The sequence below is a fragment of the Passer domesticus genome, chromosome 4 (assembly GCF_036417665.1).
Source record: "Passer domesticus isolate bPasDom1 chromosome 4, bPasDom1.hap1, whole genome shotgun sequence".
Taxonomy (NCBI): domain Eukaryota; kingdom Metazoa; phylum Chordata; class Aves; order Passeriformes; family Passeridae; genus Passer; species Passer domesticus.
The window spans coordinates 65,527,054-65,549,307 of record NC_087477.1 but is presented as its reverse complement, the minus strand read 5'-3'; the positions used below and the strand labels follow the sequence as shown (position 1 = coordinate 65,549,307).

Sequence of the window (22,254 nt, the reverse complement as noted above, 5' to 3'; positions counted from 1 at the left end):
AACAGAATAGTCCATAACAAATTTGCAGCAAGTACAAGAATGATCTTATCTGTTAAAAATGGAAAGAAATTCGGGCAGAGTTTCCCAAAAACATATGATAGGAACTGATTGAATGCATTCAAACAAATGAAAATTCAGGCTAACTATTAGAGAAGCTATGGGTAAATTTTGTTTCCTGAAAGATGTTTGAGACACTTAAAATTAAACTGGATGTAATGTTTGGCAAAAACTCGCTGGAAATAACCTACACTACCGAAAGATAAATTAGTGTTTTGGTTTAGTTTTTTATTTTTGTTCCAGCTTTTGTATTTTGTCATAATGCAGTTTGAGTGGATATTCAACTTTGCTTAAGTCAACACCTCACTCAAAATTCTAATTGCTTTGGATATGTACATGTTCACTACTGATTTTTAAAAGAAGACCCTCAAAAAAAAAAAATTGTCTCTTGAAAAAATATGATTACTTGGAGAGGGAAAGTTCCAGGGGATCATAAAGATAACATGATGTGAAGAGAATACACTTTTAAAATACCTGATTTGTTAATGTAATTATTTTATTTTATAAATATGTAAAATTATAAGGGAGTGTAATTTTTAATATAAGAACTCATCTTGAAATGTTATTAATTCTTGCATATTGTTATCATATTTGTATCCATAGAATGGATGAGGAAAAAATACTTCTAAAAATAATACTCAGTTTTGATCAACATGCACTTGTGTTTTTCCTAGTGCTCTCATGAAAGAAGTTATACTTAGGTTTACAAATATGGGATTAATTAAGCAAAATAAAACATCAGGATATTTAAAGTTTACCATATTTTCTTCTTAAGGTTTCCTTCACCCTGTCATCCTGCAGCACCACCTGAACATATTAAAGAACCTTTAGCCTATATGAGGAAAGCACAGGTTGGTGGTTATCAATTTTACCATTCATATCAGAGCTTTAATTAGACTATTTGAGATTTACTCTGTAAAATGTTATTGTGTTTCTAGGTTTTATATCTTAGAAAAAGTACAGATTTGTAGTTGCATCAAAGTTAATAGTAATATTGTATATGTGATATTTTACATACATACAGAAAATGCTCAAGTAATTCTCCAGCCATGAAGGAAGTAGGATATAGTGGCAGATAAGTGAAAAATATAGAATAGAGATTATGTCAGTATGTCAAAGAAGAGAATTTGGTTTCAGTGAGAAGTAAAAAAAAAAAAGGGGTAGCTATAGGTCATTTCCTTAGGGTTACAAAATATTTTTTTGAAGGGACACAGGCAGTTTCATGATGAAAGATAACAGGCTGCAGAGATAGTGAGATCTTTAGAAAGAAGAGATATATTTAGTACTTAAAAATGTGAAAGGAAGATGAAAAATCTAGAGCTAAGGAGCTTAAGACATATTGAAGGAGAATAAGAGAAACTGGACTGTAAAGATTAAACAAGGATTTTTGGTGTCAGGAAAAAATACTTTTGCTTGTTTAATTTTTGGCCAATGTATGCCATTTGAAATAAACAAAAAAAACCCCACATAAAATGTAAATGCAAAAAGAAAAAACAAGCTTCAAGAATAAGGTGTAACAAAAACATCTGAGGTAGGGATAAAGGTGTATTTAACTCCGCTGTGCCTAGAAATACATTGCAGCATTTTTTTACAAAATACTCAACAAATTGTGTTACCTTTACAATCATATTGTTGTTTATTCCCTTAAGTCTTATCTCTCTGTCGTGGGTTTCATTCTTTACAATTTGGGGGTAATGATTGCTTTAATCAATTTTTCTTGTGTGTTGTGAAATGTAATGCCACAATTTGCTGCCTGAAAAAAATCACTCTTACTAGTTTATTAATGCAAAAACCAGAGAGATATATCTATATGCATTTTTGTCTGAACCAGTTTCATGGGTTATTATTTTATAAAAGTGCATGTCATACTTGTAGTGTTTTTAGCTGTATGTAGAAAGGCCTGTTAAACCAGTAGTTCAAAACTGAGCAGAAGTCCTGTCTTTGCTGGTTTCAAAATTTGATTCCCTATTTCATTGAGTATTAGTCATCCATGTCCTCCAGGTGTGTTGACCCTGGTAGGCAGCTCAGACACTCACTCACTTTCCCCAGGAAGCAGGAGAGAATCAAAAGGGCAAAAGTGAGAAATCGTGTTACAGAGAGTTTAATTGGCAAAGCAAAAGCTACATGTCAACAAAGTAAAATAGGAATACATTCATTACTTTCCATCACCAGGCAACTTTTGTCCCAGCTTCTTTATTTGGAACATGATGTTGTGTGGTCTGGGATATCCCATTGCTCACTGGGGGTCAGCTGTCCTAGCTCAGTCTCCTCCCAAATTCTTGTGCACTCCCAGCCTCCTTGCCATTGGGGAAGCATTACATAAGACCTTGAACTTCTCAGCAGTAGCTAAAACATTGGTGTTTTATCAGCATCCTTTTGGTCACAAATCCAAAAGAGAGCACCATACCAACTACTGTGAAGAAAGATAACTCTGTCCCAGCCAAACCAGTAGATGCTCTTTCAAACCCTTTCTTGAAATACAGCTCTTTGATAAAGACTTGTAAACCCTTTCCATAGAGAAATACTGGTAAATTAGGGTAGTTGTGAAATAATAAAAAATACACAGGTAGAAAACTAACATTATCTTTTCTAAAACCACTGAGATAGTTGCGTTTGATTTTCAAGATGACACACATTTATCACTGTAGATAAATGCCTGTAAGAAAACAAGCATCATCAGAACAATTGAATCACAACTAGGTTTTGTTTTGTTAATCTTTTTGATTAAATAAAAAATGTGAAAAGCTTACAAAGTCAGTGATTCAATGAATTTGTTTGTTTAAAATATTTGGAAGTAGCTAAAATACAAGTGTACAGATTGCTAATACCTTTTGGGCGAAAGATAAAAGTGAAAACTATTTACTTCCACAGGTTGAAAATCTAATGTTTTGACAGTATAGACTGGGGGTTTTTTATTTGTAGGTAGATTTTTTTTATTTTTACTTTATTTTCATTTAGCATCACAGCAGTTGGAAAAAAGTACTTTGGTGCTATCGTCAAAATTTGCCCCCATATAAAAATGTTCTGCATATAAGTCATATTTGTCATATTCTATTTTTATTATATAGTCACCATTTAAGATGCTGTTTCCATTGTTATAAGTTTGTTGACAATTTCTTTATCCTTTTCTATCTTAATTAATTTTGTTCTACTTCAGAATTCTGGAAATAAGGGTATCACTCCCAGAAAACCATCTCTGATAGTTACTGGAATGACTTTGAGTCAGTGATTAAAGCAATATTAATTTTTTTTCTGGAGTAGGTACTAAAATGTTCATAATTAACCCTTTTTTGCTCACATTGGTTCTGTTTTCTCATAGATGGCAGACTGAAGTTTTCATATTGCTTTCTTTTCCTACCTCAAAAAAAACCCCCAGGTTTCAAGAAAGGATAGAGCATTAATGGCAATGAGTAGTAATGCTGTAAGTCATAGAATGGTTGGGGTTGGAAGGGACCTTAAAGATCTGGTTTCAACCTTCCCTTGCAAGGATACCTCCCACTAGATCAGGGTGCTCAAAGCCCCATCCAACCTGTCCTTGAACACTTTCAGGCATGGGGCGTCCCCAACTTCTCTGGGCAACCTGTTCAGTTTCTCACCACCCTCACAGTAAAGAATTTCTTCATCCTATCTCATGTAAACCTTTCAGTTTAAATCCATTTCCCCTTGTTCTATTGCTACATGCCCTTTTTAATAATTCTTCTCCCTCCCTTCAGGTGTGGTCTTTAGGGTTGGAAACCATTCTGTGATGCTATGAAATTGTTTCCAAATTGCTGTACTGCCTTTCTCAGTTTCGGCTATTTTACTGAATAATTGTAACCATAGCAGTCCTAATAGTGTGTTTTCTTAGTGTTGAATTTCTTTGTAAGACTGGAGGAATCATCTTGTTAAATGTATTGTTCCCATCAATAAAATGACTTTATGACTTCTCCCTTTGCTTTTTATTTCAGTCAAGAACAGTGCATTCTGTTTCTACTCAGGTCAGGTACCTGCTGTCCTGGAGAGGTATTTTGCTTGGAAAGGCTATATAACCCTCTCTTTGGTTTTGTCTTTTTTGCATTTATTTGAATATCTTTTACTGGGTCTTGAAAGATGAATTATGTCACAGTTTATGACTGTGTATAAGTGGTTTATTATCAACATGTTGCTTCCCCAGTGCAATAAGTGATATCATGCAATATCATGTCTGGTATGGCAGTTGTAAGTCAGACCAAGTGTGTTGACCTCCATTGCTCTTTGGAATTAGATGGTTCTTGGTCTTGCAAAGCTGCGTTCTGTCTCTTCTTCTTTTGTAGCTTTCATATCTTTAAGCACATCTCTGCTATTCCCCTCTCTATGCCCCTTCCACCTGTCCTCCCTTCATTTTAATGGTATCATGAAGTGATGGTGCCAATGGTACCAAAGCAAGTGGAGAAGTGGTTGCATCAGAAGGGAGAGTCACTGTGCAGAAAAACTTGGATATGCTGGAAGAGGGGGCTAACAAGAGACTTATGATGTAAAAACACAAATGTAAGGTCTGGCATGTGGGAAAATATAATCCAGAGTGCAGCACAGCCTTGGATCTACCTGGCTGGGGAGCAGCCTGAAGGAGATGAACCTGAAGGATAGCAAGCTCCATATGAGTGGACAATGTGCTGCTGCATCAAAAGCAGCAGGATGCTGGGCTGCATCAAAGTAGGCATCACCAGCAGAGAGAAAGAAGTCATCATGCCACTTTACTTAACCCATGTCAGGTCACATCTCTGGAGTACTGTGTTCAGGTTTGGTCCCCACTGTGCAATAAAGGACGTGGACAGACTGGAGAGGATCCAGAGAAGGGCCACAAAGAACTGGGAAGCCTGACATGTGAGGAAAGGCTGAGAGAGCTGGGTTTGTTCAGCCTTGAGAACTGGAGGCTTAGGGGGAGACCTTGTTCCAGTATTTCAAGAGTGGCTACAGAGAAAATGGAGACTCCTTTTTGCAAGAGTCACATGGAAAAGATGAGAAGTAATGGGTACAACTTAATCCTGGGGATATTCTGATTGAACAGAAGAGGAAAAATTTTCACATAGGGAACAATCAGCCATTGGAATAATCTCCTTAGAGAGACAACATTGGACACTTAAGATTTGTCTGGGCCGTCTGATCTAGACCACGCTTTTGCCAAAAAAGATTTTTACCTTTAACTTGGTTTTTGCTCCTACTACCTGTGTATTCTCCATTTCCACTTTCTTATCCTATATGGCCTAGTTATCTTCATGTTCTCTCACTCCTTATTTCTCCAGCAACAAAACTTCTTAGCAAAATAGTAAATGCTCAATACATAAACCAGTTTGGGGCATAGTATTGTGTAGCTGCAGCATTTGAAAGGAATTTAAATATGGGAATACAGTTAAAGAAAAATACTTTTATCATACAGAGTATGATAAAAAGTATGCAATTTGGAAAACATACCTTACATTCTGAACTTAGGTCTGTTTTGTTCATACAAAAGAAAGTGAAGGGATGACTTGATTGTCAGGAATAATTGTGAGGAAGAATTTCTGGTGAAAGATAGCAAATTTTTGATGGAAAAAGGTATGAGAGGATCTTGTAAATGATCTTGTAAGTGAAAACTAAAATGAAACAATTATAGACAAGATTTAATTTTTTTTTAACTGTCCTTCCCTTCATTTGCTTCCTGTCTAATAAACTGCAGCCTCTTTTGGACAGAACTTTGAGGAGCATGGTTAAACAGTAACTGTTGTAAAATTTGTGTCTAGAGCAAATTACAAGCAATAAATAGAGCTAAATTAAATTTAGAGGAGTCTTTGCATTAATGTGGTCAAGGTCTGGCTTGTCAGCCATGGAAAACTAAATTAAGTATAAAACCCACCAGCAGTGCTGTAATCACAGAAGCAAAGTACCAAGTCCATTGACAAGAAAGTCATTACTAGTTGGCATTAACTTCATAGGTGTTAGCCATGGAGTAGGCACTATTGAAGCCTAATGCAGTTGTCAGAAGAATCTGGTTGCTTTTTAAGCTGTCCACTGGTCACTGAGAGATTTTCTACCTCTGTTCTCTCTGATTAGACAGCTATTTCCTGAGCATTGTGTTAGAAGAACTATTTTTTTAAGCATTACAGAATATCAGTTTTCTAACTTTCCTTAATTTCTGACAACATCTAAGATACTTTTTTGTGGAGAAAGACTGCCAGTCTCTTCAGGCTCCAAAGTGGAGAAGTTGTTTGCTATGCACAGTTGATTTACCTATTAGAATTGCTTGAAAAATTTGTTAAATGTTGATTTATAAAGAAACTTGATCATTAAATATATATAAAACTCAGTAATTGTGAAATAAATACTTTTTAATCTGAAATTTGAACAACTAAATTTTCTGGTTCTTTTTTTGTGTTGTAAAGAATGAAATCTGTTTGATCTATTGTTTCCATGTAAAGAAGCCTGTAAATATTCCGTTCATATGTTTGCAGATGTCAGTCAGTGACTCTTGCTATCTTTTGATGTATATCTGACTTCAAAAAATGGCTTGTTATTGCATAGTAAATTTAGTTTTTGGGAAAAAGAAATTCCTTATAATTCATCTTCTGTGTGTATTTTAGGGAAGCTGGGAGAAGCGAATTCTGAAAAGTCTGAACAGCATGTGCACAGAACTTAATATCCCACTAGCACAGAAGGTAATATATTGTTAATTTTCTGTTTTCACTAACATTTTTTCTGAAATTAAGCCTCATCTTGCACAGTTGTGATGTAATTTTCATTTTAGACATGGTTATCAAGAGCTGCAGGTTCAGTATCTAAATAATTTTAATGCAGAATAATTTTCAGACGTGGTGGCAATGAATGTGTCAGCTCAGCTTGGAAGATGAAGGTTCTAAGTAGATTTTCCTCTTTGCTGTTGCAGTACTTATCCTCTTGAGGGAGCAGCATGTTGGAAAGCTAATTACTGTCTTCATTGCTCTTAACAGAGTATTTTGTGTGCAGACTCAACTGCATAAGTTGTGCAACCTGTGTGCAATACAGATGTGCTTTGTGTGCACAGAAGGCTGTAGATGAACTGGTACATGAGGAGAGAGATACTGGTACATTGCTGATTTTGTTTGTCATTCATTCTGGTCTGTTTTTTTGTTTGTTTTTTTTTTTTTTTAATTAATATAGAGGCTTTAATTTTAAAGGTAATGAAAGTAGGGACTAACATTAGAATGTTTTGTTCATTTCCCTGTTTTACCTCTGTGATAGGTGGCAGAACCTCTATGGTTCATCATGAGCTAAAGGATGCTGCTACATTTGGTTTTCATGACTGTCAGGGACAGGAATTTGATAGAGTCCAACAGCTCTATGGATCTTCAGTAATACAAAACTGAGTACTAAATATCCTAAATTAATTTCTAAGCACCTGAAACTATTTAATAGGCTTCTTTCCTTCTGGGAACTGGCATTTGGGCTTTCTGCAGTGTAATGTACCTTCAGGCTAGGGATTATTTGTTAGCAAATAAGTTTGCATTGCTATTTTGTAAAACATTGTATTAATGTATAGTTGAAATGAATACATATTTGAAATAAGCATGCTTTTATTCATTCTGTTAAAAAACAGAAATACACTTTTTTATGTATTTCAGAGGCCTGCAAATGAACAAAAAGAGCTGCTTAATAAATGGAATGAAATGGGAACTGATGAGCCAGGTAAGGTCAACTAAATTTACATGCATTAAATTTTTGTACATAGAAAGGCAGGATGCACATCTTAGTTACCAGTCAAAGGTTAATCTAATCTCTTCAAGGCAAATTGATTTAGATCTTTCATTGGTAATATGTCATTATGCATAAATAAATACTTATTTCCTTGTTATTTTGTTTCAAGTTATTGTACTAACGTTGAATCATTACTGAGAGGTTAGTTATTGTGTCATATTCCATATTCCAGTGCTTTAGAGATTTATTCAACTAGGAAACAGCTCCTCTTATTGTAAACTCAGGCTAACATAAAATGTTCAGAACTATGGATAATTTAGCTCAGATGTTTTCTTGACAAAAGATAAAAATAACTTTTGAACAGAATAATCAGTGATATTTTACTTGGAGAAAGCAAGGCTAACTCCCATGCTAGTTCATAGCCAAGTTCCTTAAAATGGATTTTGTAGAGGTGCTGGTTTGTATCACACTACCAGCTCTCTGATGGCAAACACTTTTCATGGGTTTTTTAGTACTGCTCTCCAGTTTTCATTTGACAGCAGTATGTAATTCAACAATCTAAGTGGTTAAAAAATACCCTGCTTTTGAAAATCTAATTCCTAAGTCTAAGAGTGATTCAGTCTAAACACTTACGAGGATTAAGTAGAAGCTTCCTGTGACTACTGTTCTCTTCATAGAATCATAGAATGGTTTGGTCTGGAAGGGACCTTGAAGAACACTCTCCTCTTCATTTATCTGGGGCTTAAAAAAACAAGGCAATTATCAGTAGCATAAGCATGACTGAATATGTGGTAGTTGTTGGCCTGATATTTGTGGTGATATTATTTTGATCTTTGCTCTTATCAGTTATTTAAATTGCTAGACTGTGTTATAAATATGGCACATGTGTTTTTGATCTTTTGGTCTTAACATAGTGTCATTGAAATCTTACTTCAGATCTAAGTCTTTTCCGGCCTGTTTATGCACCTAAAGATTTCCTTGAGGTAAGCCTCTATGAAACAATACTCAGCCATTGGCTCGTATCCATTATAGTCTTTTACATGAAGTGGGAAAAATAATTGCTAAGTTTATTTCATACTAGTTTTTATTTGTAGCAAGTGAAATTTGGCATGGTTTTTATGAATCCATGTTTGGTTTACGGAACAAAACACTATTGTCCCTTTTCTATTTTTTAACTGCAGTTTTAAATTGAACTGTGATAAACTTCTCTAAACCATAGTCTGGGCCCAGCTTTTTTTCCTTGGAGAGCAATTCTCAAGTGATTTTGTAAACCATTTTACATTTTAAATTCCAATATATTAAGCTCATAAATCACAATATGTGAAGATAATAGACTGTTTGATAGTAGGTTGCAGACTTGTATGCAGTTGTAATTGGAGGTCATCTAGGAAGGTTTTAAATCAAACATGAAACTGGGCTGTGTGGAATTTCATAGCTTTTGTTTGTAATCAAACTGGACCATTAAAAAATTGGTGACTGTGGAATCTTTCAAGCCTTAAATGTCAGTATTATTCATCATTTTCTGTGACTCAAGCACAGAACATCCTAGTAAAACAGTACTTACTACATATAACTCCTTTTGTTCAGTTAATCAAAATAATGTCGAAAATATTTTATTTATTTTGTTTTCCATCATTGTAGTAACAGACGTGGTGTATTTTTAATCTGGGATATATAAATAATCTGTCAATTTTTTAGCTTTATTCAGTGACCCTCATGATCACTCTCTTTTTCTTTTATGTGTTTTCTTTCCAGAGTTTGCAGTTTCTTTAAATTAACAAATCTGACAGTGAGATTATATGGTATTAGAATACTTACAAGAGTGAGAACTGTAGAGGTACAGTGTTATGAGAGAGTTTCATAAGAGCTGGAAATTCATGTTAAAAAGAATCTTTGCAGTTCAACATCATATCAAAATCTATACCTTGGAATAACAGTATGTAAGAGACTGTAAATTCCTTCATAGATTGCAGTTACTTACCTTGAGATGATTCCTTGTCCTTTAAATTATATTTGCTTTAAGTTTTCAATTCTGTAATTTATGTTTCTTATATGAAAGAAGGTATTTTGATATATTGTTATTTAGTAAAGAATTATTTTAGTAGCAAATTATGTAGCACTTTTATTGGAAACTCTTTAAGATTCCATTGTAAGAAGATGGATAAAAATTCTTTCAGAGAAAAGTAATGCTGAAGAATATCCAGGATACTGTAGCCATCACAAATATGTTGTTGGTATAGCTTAAATGAGGAAGTAAGTTTTAGTCAAGACATTACTATGTAGCCAGCACTTATTGTGTATATTAAAAATTATTTCTGCTTCTTTATTGAGCTGACTTTTCAAAGTAGACTATGTTAGCTTCCTTAAAAATGTCAATACTTTTTGATTTTGAAAATATTGAGATATAATTTGATCATTTGTGTGTGTATATATATAAGTTGTGGGAAATGATTTTATGCTGAATGTACTCTTTGTAATAATGCTGATAATGTTGAGAAGAGTTCTGAATGTAAGCAAGAAATAACAGAGCTACAATTTTTAAGGTACTGATGAATCTTCGAAACCCAAATTATGAAAATGGAGAGCAGCCTAGTTTCAGAAATCATCTGGGACTAATTCAGGTTCCCTTAAAAGTTAAAGATATTCCAGAATTGGTAAGTATATTTTTTTTTCTTTTAAGAGGTTTCTGTAAGAGGTTTTTTTTCTTTCTAATGAAAATTATTTTAACTAATAAAAATGAATATTAGTATCATAATAAATTTTTACTTTTCAAAGTGCAAATCAATCTAAAGATGTAGGTAAAATACAGAGTGTAAAGAAGTTCTATGAAAAAATATTTTTCATGAAAAATAAAACATAAACAGTAAAATTTCTGCCAGTAGAGAAGTTTTTATTTTATACCACACAAGTTTAATTTGTGCCAAAAATACACTTCTGTACATGTTATTCACTTAATCATTTTTCTTCTGTGCAAGAAATTTCAAATTTGCAGCACATCTCAATTCTGCAGATTCTGTACAAGATCAGTAGCCTGACAATGAGCTTCTGACTTTCTTCTCAATATAATTTTAAATCCCTTTATTGTCAGGTTGTAAATGAAATGTTTGAATACTAGTGTATTATATAGGAGAGTTTTTCTAAATGCTTCACTGATGAGGCTCTTGCAGGTTATATGCTAGTAGAAAAACCTTCACCTGGGTTGGAAAGAGAGATGGGAATTAGAGATCCTTAACCTGATCTTTCATTCACCACTTCACTGCATCCAGGTGTAGCTCATACTTGACATGCAAACTGGGGCTTATAACTATAACTAGAGTAAGGATTGATGTGAGATTCTATTTCAAATGTGTGCATTTAGAAGAACTTAATTTGGTTCAGAAAATACTCACATTAAGCCTTTCAGAAGAAATCTCAAGTGATTTAGAGAATTAAACATATTAATTACTTTGTTATGGTTCTGTTCCTTTACAGAAAGAAGACTTTAGTGAACTAGGCTTAAACATAGGACAGCTAGGTATTGATGATTCAGCACAAGTGCCTCCTGGTAAGATAATGCCATGCTCCAGTCATTCAAACAGAGCACTAATGAGTAGAATCCTTTGAAATTATAAAAAAAATTCTGTATTTTCCCATAGTAAACTATAAATATTTGTTCTGTAACTATGATTGTAGTGATTTTCATAGTAAAATACAGCTAATAATAGAAAACATTGCATATATAAAGAGTCAGATTTGGAGAAGTTTTAAAGTCATCACCTTAAGTAGAGAATACATTAATTTCAATATGTTTGAACACTTCAGGATCTATAGAACCACATTGGCCGTTTCCAAAAATACAGAAATTATCAGTAAATATTAATCCAGCTAACAGGTGTATTTATATATATATATACACACACACATACATACAAATATACATACAAAGATTTAAGATAACTGTTGTCAATATATTACAGGACATATCCATCTATTAATATTCAGTAACTTAAATAGTGTATAATCTCTATTGGTTTTCCATGTATGCACCTATTGCTGTAGGAAGAGGTTTTAAAATGGTCTTTCAACATAAAAATGGAATTCACTATAGTATCACAAAATTTTTCTTTTTAAATGGAAACTTGCCTAGTTGAAAATCATGTAGTATAGTGCTCCTTTGATATTTGTGTTTTTGAAACACAAAATTAGTTTTTGAAAAAGAACTTTGACTCTGATGCAGGTTAACTTTTAGTGATGTTAGCAGTAAATAGCAACTGAATGTAATGATCTATCTTAAAAATATGAAATATGTTATCAGCTGGGATGTCTTTTTCATTAATTTTTTGCCATGCTTTTCTGTGTTTTTATTTTCTAGAGTTCTTTGAAAATGAACATGTACGTGTTGGGCAGAAAGGTATGGATCTATTTTTTTCTGTAATAAACTGTGAGTAGTTAGGAATGCATTTAGTAAATTTGTATTTGCATGTACCTCTTAGAATTTTAAGAACTCAGACTAGCACAAAGCATTATCAGTAATACCTTTGTAATTTAGACAGGCAATCACTAATAGTGTTATCATTTAGACAGGGACAGAAACTGAAACATTTGCAGTCTACCAGTAGCTACCAGATAAAAAGCTCCACAGGTATTTAAATAAAAACAAAATAGGAAACACACAGACATCTTTTTGGTGGCAACTTAACTTATTCCACTACTGAATTTCAGTTTAAAATCAAAATTCTGTGCAGTCCCTTCTCTGCACACAAAAATCTTATTATTTTGTGTGATAATGAGATCACACATAGATCTATGATCTTACATGTTTACAAAATGTTTAGTCTTTGAATGTAGGAAAAACTAAGGCATTCCCTAGAATAGAGCTTTTTTTTCCCCATTCTTCCAAATAAACTATATTTTCTGCACTTCTTGAGCCATTCATTCAACTCCACATTGTCATCGTATTAGTCATATATATATATACATACATATATATGTCATATTGTCTATACCAAGCAGCTCTATTCTAGGGAATGCCTTAGCTTTTCCTATATTCAAAGACTAAAAATTTTGTAAATGTGTAAGTGCCTTGACCAAAAAACAAAATCCCTTTCCATTCAATGGGAGTCCTGCTGCATGCTCTAACAAGTGTTAGCTATGACTTTGTTTGCCAGTGTGGTATTGATTGTGCTTTTATATTAGATGTATTGCCAAGTCTGAGTATTTTATTTTATGGTGTTTAGTAAAACCCATCTTGTATATACCAAAGCTATTTTGTAATACTTTCTGTATCAGTAAGAAAAATAAGGTAAATACTCATGGACACCAAGATGAATCACAGTATTTCTGAAGTTCTGTGGGCAATGTAGGAATGGGGGTTTTTTGCCCTCTTCATTCAGGAGCAAAGGATCACAGAGATGTCTGTTAGAGCTCTGCAAGTTAAACAAAAATATGGTGAGCTGGTTTATTCAGTATTTAAGCAAAAAGGGAAGGAAAGAACAATTAATTAGATATTTCCAAACCTCATCCTTCCTTTAAGTAGTGAATGAGATAGTCTGTTCTATGATACATAGAGTACTGTATTTAGCATGAGGCCCTTGTGACAGAGTAGCCTAAAGCTTCACAACTGTGACCCAAATAAGCAAACCTGTCAGCAGTAGAGTATTTGTTTTATGTCAATATGAAGGCAAACCAACATCTTTTGAGGTCTTTATCCTCTAGAGTAAGTACACCAATAATGAGAGAACATGACAGTACATTCTGGAATGGAAAATTCTGGCCCCACAGTTATCTGTGAAGATACTCATATAGTTAACTTGGAAAGAAGGAAGACACAAAAAAAGCCAGAATGAGTGGCAATCTCGTATTTGAACTGAGATACCACTCATAGTTAAACCAGGAGTATTTTGTGGCTATAAGTGGCTGCTTGTTCTGCATGATGCCAGCTTAGTAGCTGCAACTAGCCTTGATATAATCATGTGTACACACTAAATGCTATTTTATGACAAAATGTAGTACAGCCTTGCTGATTAATACCAATTGCCTTGTTTCCCAAGGAATTACTTTAAAATTGCAGTGTGGAAACAAGATCTTTTCAGTATTTTCCCATACGCTAATGCTTACAGCATGGTAAGCCAGTTTTTAAAGTTAAAAATTAAGATATTTGATAGAAGTCTTACACTACATCAACTCTTTACCTGCTTTGTTTCTTACAGTTTTAGCAGAGCAAGATAGTGCTGCAGCTCAGCAGTATGTTCGTCAGGGATGTCCAACAGCACTCCGAGCTGATCTGTGGGCCCTCATTCTTAACATTTCTAATCAGCCAGAGGTAAGTAATGAAGGGAGAGTAAAATGTGAAGACTAGGTAAGAACACAAAAGTGCAAGCACGTATCTTCTAGTGATGTTTTTTCCAAAATAGAAATGCTTTACTGAGTTGTCACAGAAACTGATAAGCATTTTGTGATTTAAAAAGCTCTGTGCTGTGGTGAAGTCTTTGCCACTCTTCCTAATTTTTAATAGATATGTGAGCAAAATACTGTAAAAAAAAAATTATTAAATTGATCTGTTTCCTGAGATTTTCCTATATGATGCTGATTTTTTTAGAAGGGACAAGAAAAAATACCTGGGAAGAAGACTGAACTGCTCATATCTTTGCTAAGCTTTATAAAAAGATGTGTTATATGTTTTTCCTGGTTGTTTGACCCTGTCATCATATGCACTTATCTTATAAATTGCTTTATGTATTATGGCATATACTCTGCATAGGTACAATCAAAAAGACTGAGAGGAGCTAATGAGATGTGTGTTGTTTCTATGTTGCCTTGTACTGCAACAGTTTTTCATTGTACCTTATATTTGAAGCAAGTCCTCAACAATGACATTTTTGCAGTATCTGAAGCCATGCCATAGTTCTTATATTTAATACATCTTAAAAGGATAAATCCCTTTTTAAGGTCTTTGCATAACTGGGAAAACTTTGATGTGAGGCTTTTATATGTACATAATATTTTACCTTGTGATAACTTTTTACACACTTAGCAAATGATACTTGTCAGCTATAGATGCAAAAGAAAAATAAACTATTTTAAACATGTACATTATTCTGGGACTGAGTGTAGTAGAAATTTTCATTTAAGAGACATTCTGCCAGATCCAGAGCCTTGAGACTGAACTGAGTGGATTGTGTGCAAGGAATTAGTGGTGAGACAGTACTTTGTGATGACACTGAAGGAACTCTAGAAAGATGAGGGCAAGTGGCTAGAAAATGGTAATCATAACATTGAGACAAAGTGGTAAGAGCAGATAAAGTGATGCAGATTGGGAAATTAGTCTACTGCTTTGAGATTGTTGAAATAAAGGATTGAAAAACTGTGAAATACAAAATGCACCCTCAGTCCCCATAGAAAACAGAGATCATCAAGTTGGGACAAGATGCACTATGTTGAAGGAAATAATTTGAGCTGTGAGGTAAGTGCATGTAAATGTTTTTCTTCATGCAAAACTGAAACTGTTCTTCTAATGTAATAGCTGTCATAATCTCTCCTCTTTTCCAAGACTATTTTTGCATAGCATTTTTTATCCTGGGTTCTGAGATAAAGTTGTTTTATGGACTTTGAGTACATGCATTTAAAAGATCGATTTTCTGAATGAGACCTAGCAGGCTGCCCATGGATCAGGTAGACTAGCACGTGGATTACCACAGCTGTGTTATAACCTGAGTAGCCATGGTTCAGTTTAAGCACTGCATTAACTGATGTTTCTTACACAGAAGTAAGATGTGACTACTGCCAAAATGCTAACACCCTGAGATGTTCTTCTTGCATAGAATGAATACGTGGCTTTATTTTTTGTGAAGTATAGCATAGCAGTTTCCATATACATGTAGCTGTTCTATGATCTGCTGAATTTCATATAGACTTTATGGATTTATCTAACACTTCTTTTCTCTACCTCTTGTGAATAGTTTCTCTGCTGGAGTTGAGTTGTCTGCAGACATTTCTTGCTGTAATATTTCTGATTTGCAATTTAGGTTTTATTACATTTATAGCTGTATGAATCTCTAAATCACATGAACTGTGAATTTCCTTTCTTTGATGTGAAACATAATGAGGGTTTGGTGTGGGCAGCACTGTGTGTGCTAGCATCCACTATTGTTGTTTGGACAATTTTATTCAGTAAAGCTCAGCCTCTGCATAAAGCTAATATACAGCCAAGCAAGGAATAATGCTAACAGTCTAGCATTGTAATAATAAAAATGATAAACTGTGAGCTCGGTATGCAGGATTATTTGGAAATGTTTAAACACATTGCCTGACAATGAATTGTTTCTCAGTTTTCATTTGTAATGGTACACTTTACAGGAACTGTGTTAAAAGAGCCTTTTTAAGGTTGCAAAGACAAACATTTCAAGGTGAACAGTGTCACAGTTAATATTATCTGTGTAAACAGTCCAATTTGCTGTATATATATTTTAATCATATGGTCTTGAATCACAGAATCACAGTTATTTCCTGTGGGATGTCTGTCTCATTGCATGAAATGGATGGCACACACTTACTGAGAATCTGTTTAATTTTTTTTCCTTCTATTCACAGTGTTACAGAATTGTTTAGTCTCTGCATGCTACTGAAACAGTGCTTAGGAAAGAAGTTTGTTCATTATTTGATAGGCTTTTTCTTCCCCCTCTAAGTTTTTTGAGTTACTGGGTGGAAAATTTAATTCTGAAAATTCCAGCATGGAAAAATCAGTAATGCTGTACTTTGCTATAGGTATTACAGAATGTAGTTTCCAAAGTTTAAGAACTTAATAAATAGGTGAGGTGGTAACTTCATAATGGGACATTATGTATATCTGCCTTATCAGAAGGTTTTTGAGATTAGGATCAATAGTCAAAGGTCCCCACTGTATCATTGAAACAGCAGAAAACCCAGTTACAGTAACAGACTGTCATCATCTTTGACTGAGGAAGGATGTACTTTACAAGCAGATTTCACAGATCTCTGGCAAAAGGAGAATAAGCTTTGGACCTTCTTCAAGAATTCACTGGGAGGGTCTTCCTTTAACTCTTTTGTCTGTTTTCTCTTTATGTAATCTGATTAGGTATTTGTTTCGTCCTTGTTATATTGAGAGGCAAGTGCGATACTGCAATCACATGGTGAGGGTGACTAAAAATGAGTCATGACCTGCCAACAGTTCATCAGTGAGAGTGTAGCTCTAGTGCCAGGGATTTCATGACAGGACACAGGTGGACTGTGCTGGCACAGAGGTTGCCAAGTAATCCAGACCTTTATTTCAGAGAAGGTGAATATCCAGTTTCTGCTTAAAGTAGCTTTGCTGGGTTCTGCTGAGCTGTTTTCTCTTGCCCATGAGCTCCCTTATGCTCTCAAGTGGATACAATATGAATGTTTTGGGATGTGGCTTTGTAAGGTCAAGAAGGCTTTTCACTGTAGTCCTGAAGTGAATTTCAGTTTAGAAATTTCAGTTTAGAAAGATAAGTATATTTGGAGGTGTGGTATAAAAGTATATAATTTTCAGAAAAGCTGCAGTCTATATAAAAATGCAACGTATTTTTGAAAGAGAAAAAGTTTACAAATCAATGTTACATGAAAATTCGGCAGACAAAGAAGAAATGTTGAATCAGATGAAAATAGTAAGATTTTTGTTTTATAACCAAAAAAATTTTAAATAACGTAAAAAATGTAATACGTTTTTGGACACTCCTGAAACTTGCCAGTAGTGGAATATCTCATCTAGAGAAAGAAATGCAGCCAGTAAATAGTAAAGACTTGAATAATTTTTAAGGCTGAGTGAGGCCTTTGTAAAGGCTGAGTGAGGAATATTTTAAAAATTTAAATATTTCTCATTGTCTAAGTGAGAGACTGATCACCAGAGAGTCTTGTGTCTTGAAAGTAATTCAGATCTAATGAATAAATCTTTTAATACAACATCAAACACAAGCCTCTTGTCTTACCAAGAGACATGGGCAAGATCCTCTTATAGCCAAGTTGATTCTGGAAACCTTGCATGATTCCCAAGCCCAGCTTCATTTTGCATTACAGTAATCACAACTGAAGAGAGAATGAATGGCAAGGAGTTAAAACCTTTATTCCTAGAATAGATATAATTTTGTTAGATTTGCAAGTCCTTTTTTAATTATTAATAATTTGTTTCCTAAACTTTTTTTTGCATGAGTTCTGTTTCAAGTGAACAGCTTGTCCTTCTGGTCTTAGAATCGTAGAATAGTTTGGGTTGGAAGGGGCCTTAAAGATCATCTTGTTCCAAATCCTTGACCATAGGTTTTGGTTTTGTGGTTTCTTTGGTTTTGGCTGTTTTGTTTTTTTTTAATATTAGCTTCTTGTGTTTTAATATAGATAGTCATTGGAGATGGAAAAAAATGTTATTCATTTGGCAGTGTTATACTTGATTAAACTACAGCATTGATGCTTTAAAATGATGACTTGAGTATTCGAGTAGTTCTTCATAGCTTTGAAGAACAGAATACTATGTTCATACTGCAGATACTTCGCATTTAGTAAATATTTATGTCTGATCCTTCCTAAAGAAATAGTCTAATATTTATACCTTCCCTTTATTTCTCAAAAGGAAAAATTTAAATATTTTCTCTGTGGGAGGCACCAGTACTTAGTAAATACAGCTTTTGTCCTAATTACAACTTAGCAGTTTAGTAATATGTTATAGAAATTGTTATTCGGTTGTAGGTGTAATGGCAGAGAGATATTTAAGAGTTTGGGAGTTATGGAATGACAGTGCGATATTTATTTCTGGGGTTTTTTTGCGAGCTCTTTCTAAGAAGGAAGGGATAGGATAAGTAAAGCAGAGAAGTTTGTTCTGATTCTTCCCCATTGTTTCACCTGTGTGTAAGTTCTGTAGACATTCAGGAAATAATTGGAGTTTAAAAATAGATCCTAGTTTTTTGTATTCTTCATCAGTTTTTAATGTATATTTGTCATTTAGTCTTTGCACAAATTTAACCTGTTTACAGGTTCATACTAGTTCAATGTCAAATATTTGCAGCAACTCACTAATGCTTAAAGACAGAAACTAGTGGTGGAGAGGTGCATGAAAATAGAGGGTAACAAAGAAATAAAACATAATGATTTTGACCATTGAAAAGATTTTAGGTGTAGAGAGAACCAAAGATTGGAAGATAGGGGTCTTTGGTTTGAACTAGTCCCTTCATTCTCATTTTATTACTTATCTGAAGGTGAAGTAATTTTATAATGTTTCAAATCTCAATTCTTAGGACTTAAAAGCATTATGATAGATGCTTCATAAATATACAGTGCTTTTTTTCAGTTGAGTATATTATTTTTTTTTCAATTGCTGAAAATTAATTTTTTTAATTTAAATATAAATTCAGGTCATGTCGCAGACAGATGACGGTAATATTCTTAATTTTAGGACATCTTGTATTATGAACAGCTTAAGTCAAATGTGATTCAACACGACCTTTTAGTGGACAGCCTGATTTACAAAGTAAGTAATTCACTAAACAGTGAGTGATTTATGTGCTTATCACACTCGCATCTTCTGTTGGTTTTTTTAACAAAGAAAATACTAGATGGTTTGGTTTTGAGGAGTGTAAAAATAATTAGTGTGAACTTATTATTGTGAACTTATTCCTTATGCCTGTGTTGTTTCTCATGTAAGACCTTTGAGTTGAACTGTTAAGTTATAAAGGAATGGTATCTTCATTTGAAGGAGTAACTGGGTTTGTGAGAAGGAAGCAGTCATACCCTGCTGGTTCTATTTCAAGTTTTGACTCTGAATAATTAATCATCAAGTTAATACAGCATTTTTCAATTTTAAAAAATGAAATGCTGTGGAGTCTGAGCTTAACTATAGTTCCTTGAATGCAAGTGAAACAGTGTCTTTATCACCATGTTAAGTTTGGCCTCCTTGGGAGTGTGAAGAGAGGTCTTTTGGCTTCAAAGTCTTGTATTTTTTTATTGCAGGATGTAAAGCTGACAGCAAGCAATGATGACTACTATTTTGTGTTTGAGGATTATTTATATCAGGTATGTAACTATTTTTTGGTTAGAAAACCTAGGAGGTATACTCCTGTGGGATTGTATCATCTTTGGAGAGATAACTGCCTTTGTAAGGCAGAGTACAGTGGGAGAGATACATCTGTTCACTGCATGTACTTTCTGTTCTGAATAGCAATGTTGCACACTTAAGCAGATTAAGCAGGGCAGACTTCAAAAACTCCTGCTATGAAGGACCATACACAAGGCCCGGGTGCAGGATATTACCGAAAGACTCCCTGGGCTGATTTGGCCCCCTCTGATTATTAAGCCCTGCTGATACTCCAGGCTGGCAGTGATGAGATTCAAAAGAGGAGTGTCAGGGCAATTAAAAGGGACTTTAGGGCACTGGGTCAAGTGGTTGATGGGGCAAGAGCACAGGTAGTGTTCTGCTCAGTCCCTCTGGTGGCAAGAGAAAAATGATGAAAGGAATAGGAGAGCTCATATTATCAACAAGTGGCTCAAGGGTTGGTGTCATCAGCAGAATTTTGGGTTCTTTGATCATGGGGCAACTTTTTTGGCGCCTAGAACTGGATGGGCTCCATATCTTTGTTAAGGGCAGAAGGATTTTAGCTCATGAACTGGTGGAATTCATTGAGAAGGCTTTCAACTGGGTTTGAAGGGGAAAGGGTATGCATCTGGGCTGTCTGGAAGCAGGCCCAAGGGTGGTAAGCCTGAGTTAGGGATGAAATCAGTAGCCCAGCTGAGGGACGTGTACACTAATGCGCACAACATGGGTAGCAAAAGGGAAGATCTAGAAGCCATGGTACAGCAGCAAAGGTACAGTGTAGTTGCCATCATGGAAACGTGCTCTTCAGAAGACTGCTCTGAGCAGCTACAAGCTCTTCAGAAGAGACTGGAAAGGGAGAAGAGGTGGAGGGGTGGCCCTTTATATTAGGGAGGTTTTTGATGCCATGGGTATTGAAAGTAATGACGATGAAGTTGAGTCGCTATGGGTAAGAATTAAGGCCAACAAGGCTGACATCGTGCTGGGACTGTTATTGTCCACCCAGTCAGGAAGAAGAGGTGGACAACTTATTCTATAAGCAGTTGGAGAATGTTTCAGGATCACCAGCCCTTGTTCTTGTAGGTGACTTTTAACTTACCAGACATCTGCTGGGAACTTAATACAGCAGAAAAGAGGCAGTCCAGGAAGTTTATAGAGCGTGTGGTGGACAGCTTTTTGTCACAGCTGGTGAGCGAGCCCACCAGGGGAAGGACTATGTTAGACCTGTTATTTGCAAATAGAAATGGACTGGTGAGAGCTGTGGTGGTTGGAGGTCACTTGGGGCACAGTGATCATGAAATTATAGAGTTCTCGATATTTGGTGAAATGAGAAGGAACATCAGTAAGACTTTCACACTGGTCTTCTGGAGGACATACTTTGGCATATTTAGGAGACTTATTCAGAGAGTTCCTTGGGAAGCAGCCCTTAAAAACAAAGGAGTCCAGGAAAGGTAAGCATGCCTCAAACAGAGATTTTGAGGGCACAGGGACAGTCTGTTCCTGTGTGCCCATAGATGAATTGATGAGGCAGACATCCAGCCTGGATGGGCAACAAGGTTTTGAAGGAATTTAGGAATAAAAAATGGATTTATCATCTTTGGAAGGAGGGTCAGGGTCTCAGGAAGTATTTAAGGGGGTTGCTAGTGCATGTAGGAAAAAAATTTGAGAGGCCAAAGCTCAGTTTGAATTTAATTTTGCAACTTTTGTAAAGAATTATAAAAAATGTTTTTATAAATATATTAACGGCAAAAGGAAGGGTAAGACCAACCTTTATTCTCTACTGGATGGGAGGGAACTCAGTAACTGCAGATGAGAAGGCAGAAGTGCTGAACGCCTTCTTTGTCTTAGTCTTTAGTGATGGCTTGTCCTCAGGACAGCAGTCCTCCTGGCTTGGTAGATGATGTCAGGGAGCAGAATGGTCCCCATGTTATCCAAGAGGAGGCAGTCAGAGAACTGCTGAGCTGCTTGGATGTTCATAAATCTGTGGGACAAGATGGGATCCATCCCAGGGTGATGAGGGAGATGCAGACAAAGCAGCTCTCCACCATTTACCAACTGTCCTGGCTGACTGGTGAGGTTCCAGATGGCTGGAAGCTGGCCAATGTGACACCCATTCACAAAAAGGGTGGAAGGAGGATCCTGGTGATTATAGACGAGTTAGCCTGACCTCTGTACCCGTAAGGTAATGGAGCAGTTTATGTTGAATGTCATCACACAGCACTTACAGGATAGCCAGGGTATCAGACCCAGCTGACACCGGCAGTTTATATACAGACACGAACAGAACAAGACCTTATCACTCTCTACAACTCCCTGAAAGGTGGCTCTGCTCAGGTGGGGGTTGGTCTCTTTCTCCAAGAAGCAACTGACAGAACCAGAAGACACAGCCTTAGGCTGTGCCAAGGGAAGTTTAGGTTAGATATTAGGAAAAAGTTTTTTATGGAAAGAGTGACAAAGTACTGGAATGGCCTGCCTGGGGAGGTGGTGGAGTCACCATCCCGGGA

At 35.3% G+C, this 22,254-nt stretch overlaps 1 protein-coding gene across 1 annotated transcript in view; it reads left to right on the top strand.

The window, feature by feature from the left end:
* TBC1D19 (TBC1 domain family member 19) overlaps positions 1-22,254 on the top strand; it is a 48,202-nt gene that overhangs the window by 11,962 nt on the left and 13,986 nt on the right. The window contains exons 4-13 of the mRNA XM_064418459.1: positions 833-908; positions 6,633-6,707; positions 7,650-7,713; positions 8,659-8,705; positions 10,266-10,376; positions 11,194-11,266; positions 12,074-12,112; positions 13,911-14,023; positions 19,118-19,192; positions 19,672-19,734. Of these exons, the coding sequence (XP_064274529.1) occupies positions 833-908; positions 6,633-6,707; positions 7,650-7,713; positions 8,659-8,705; positions 10,266-10,376; positions 11,194-11,266; positions 12,074-12,112; positions 13,911-14,023; positions 19,118-19,192; positions 19,672-19,734 (736 nt within the window). The remainder of the gene's footprint in view (positions 1-832; positions 909-6,632; positions 6,708-7,649; positions 7,714-8,658; positions 8,706-10,265; positions 10,377-11,193; positions 11,267-12,073; positions 12,113-13,910; positions 14,024-19,117; positions 19,193-19,671; positions 19,735-22,254) is intronic.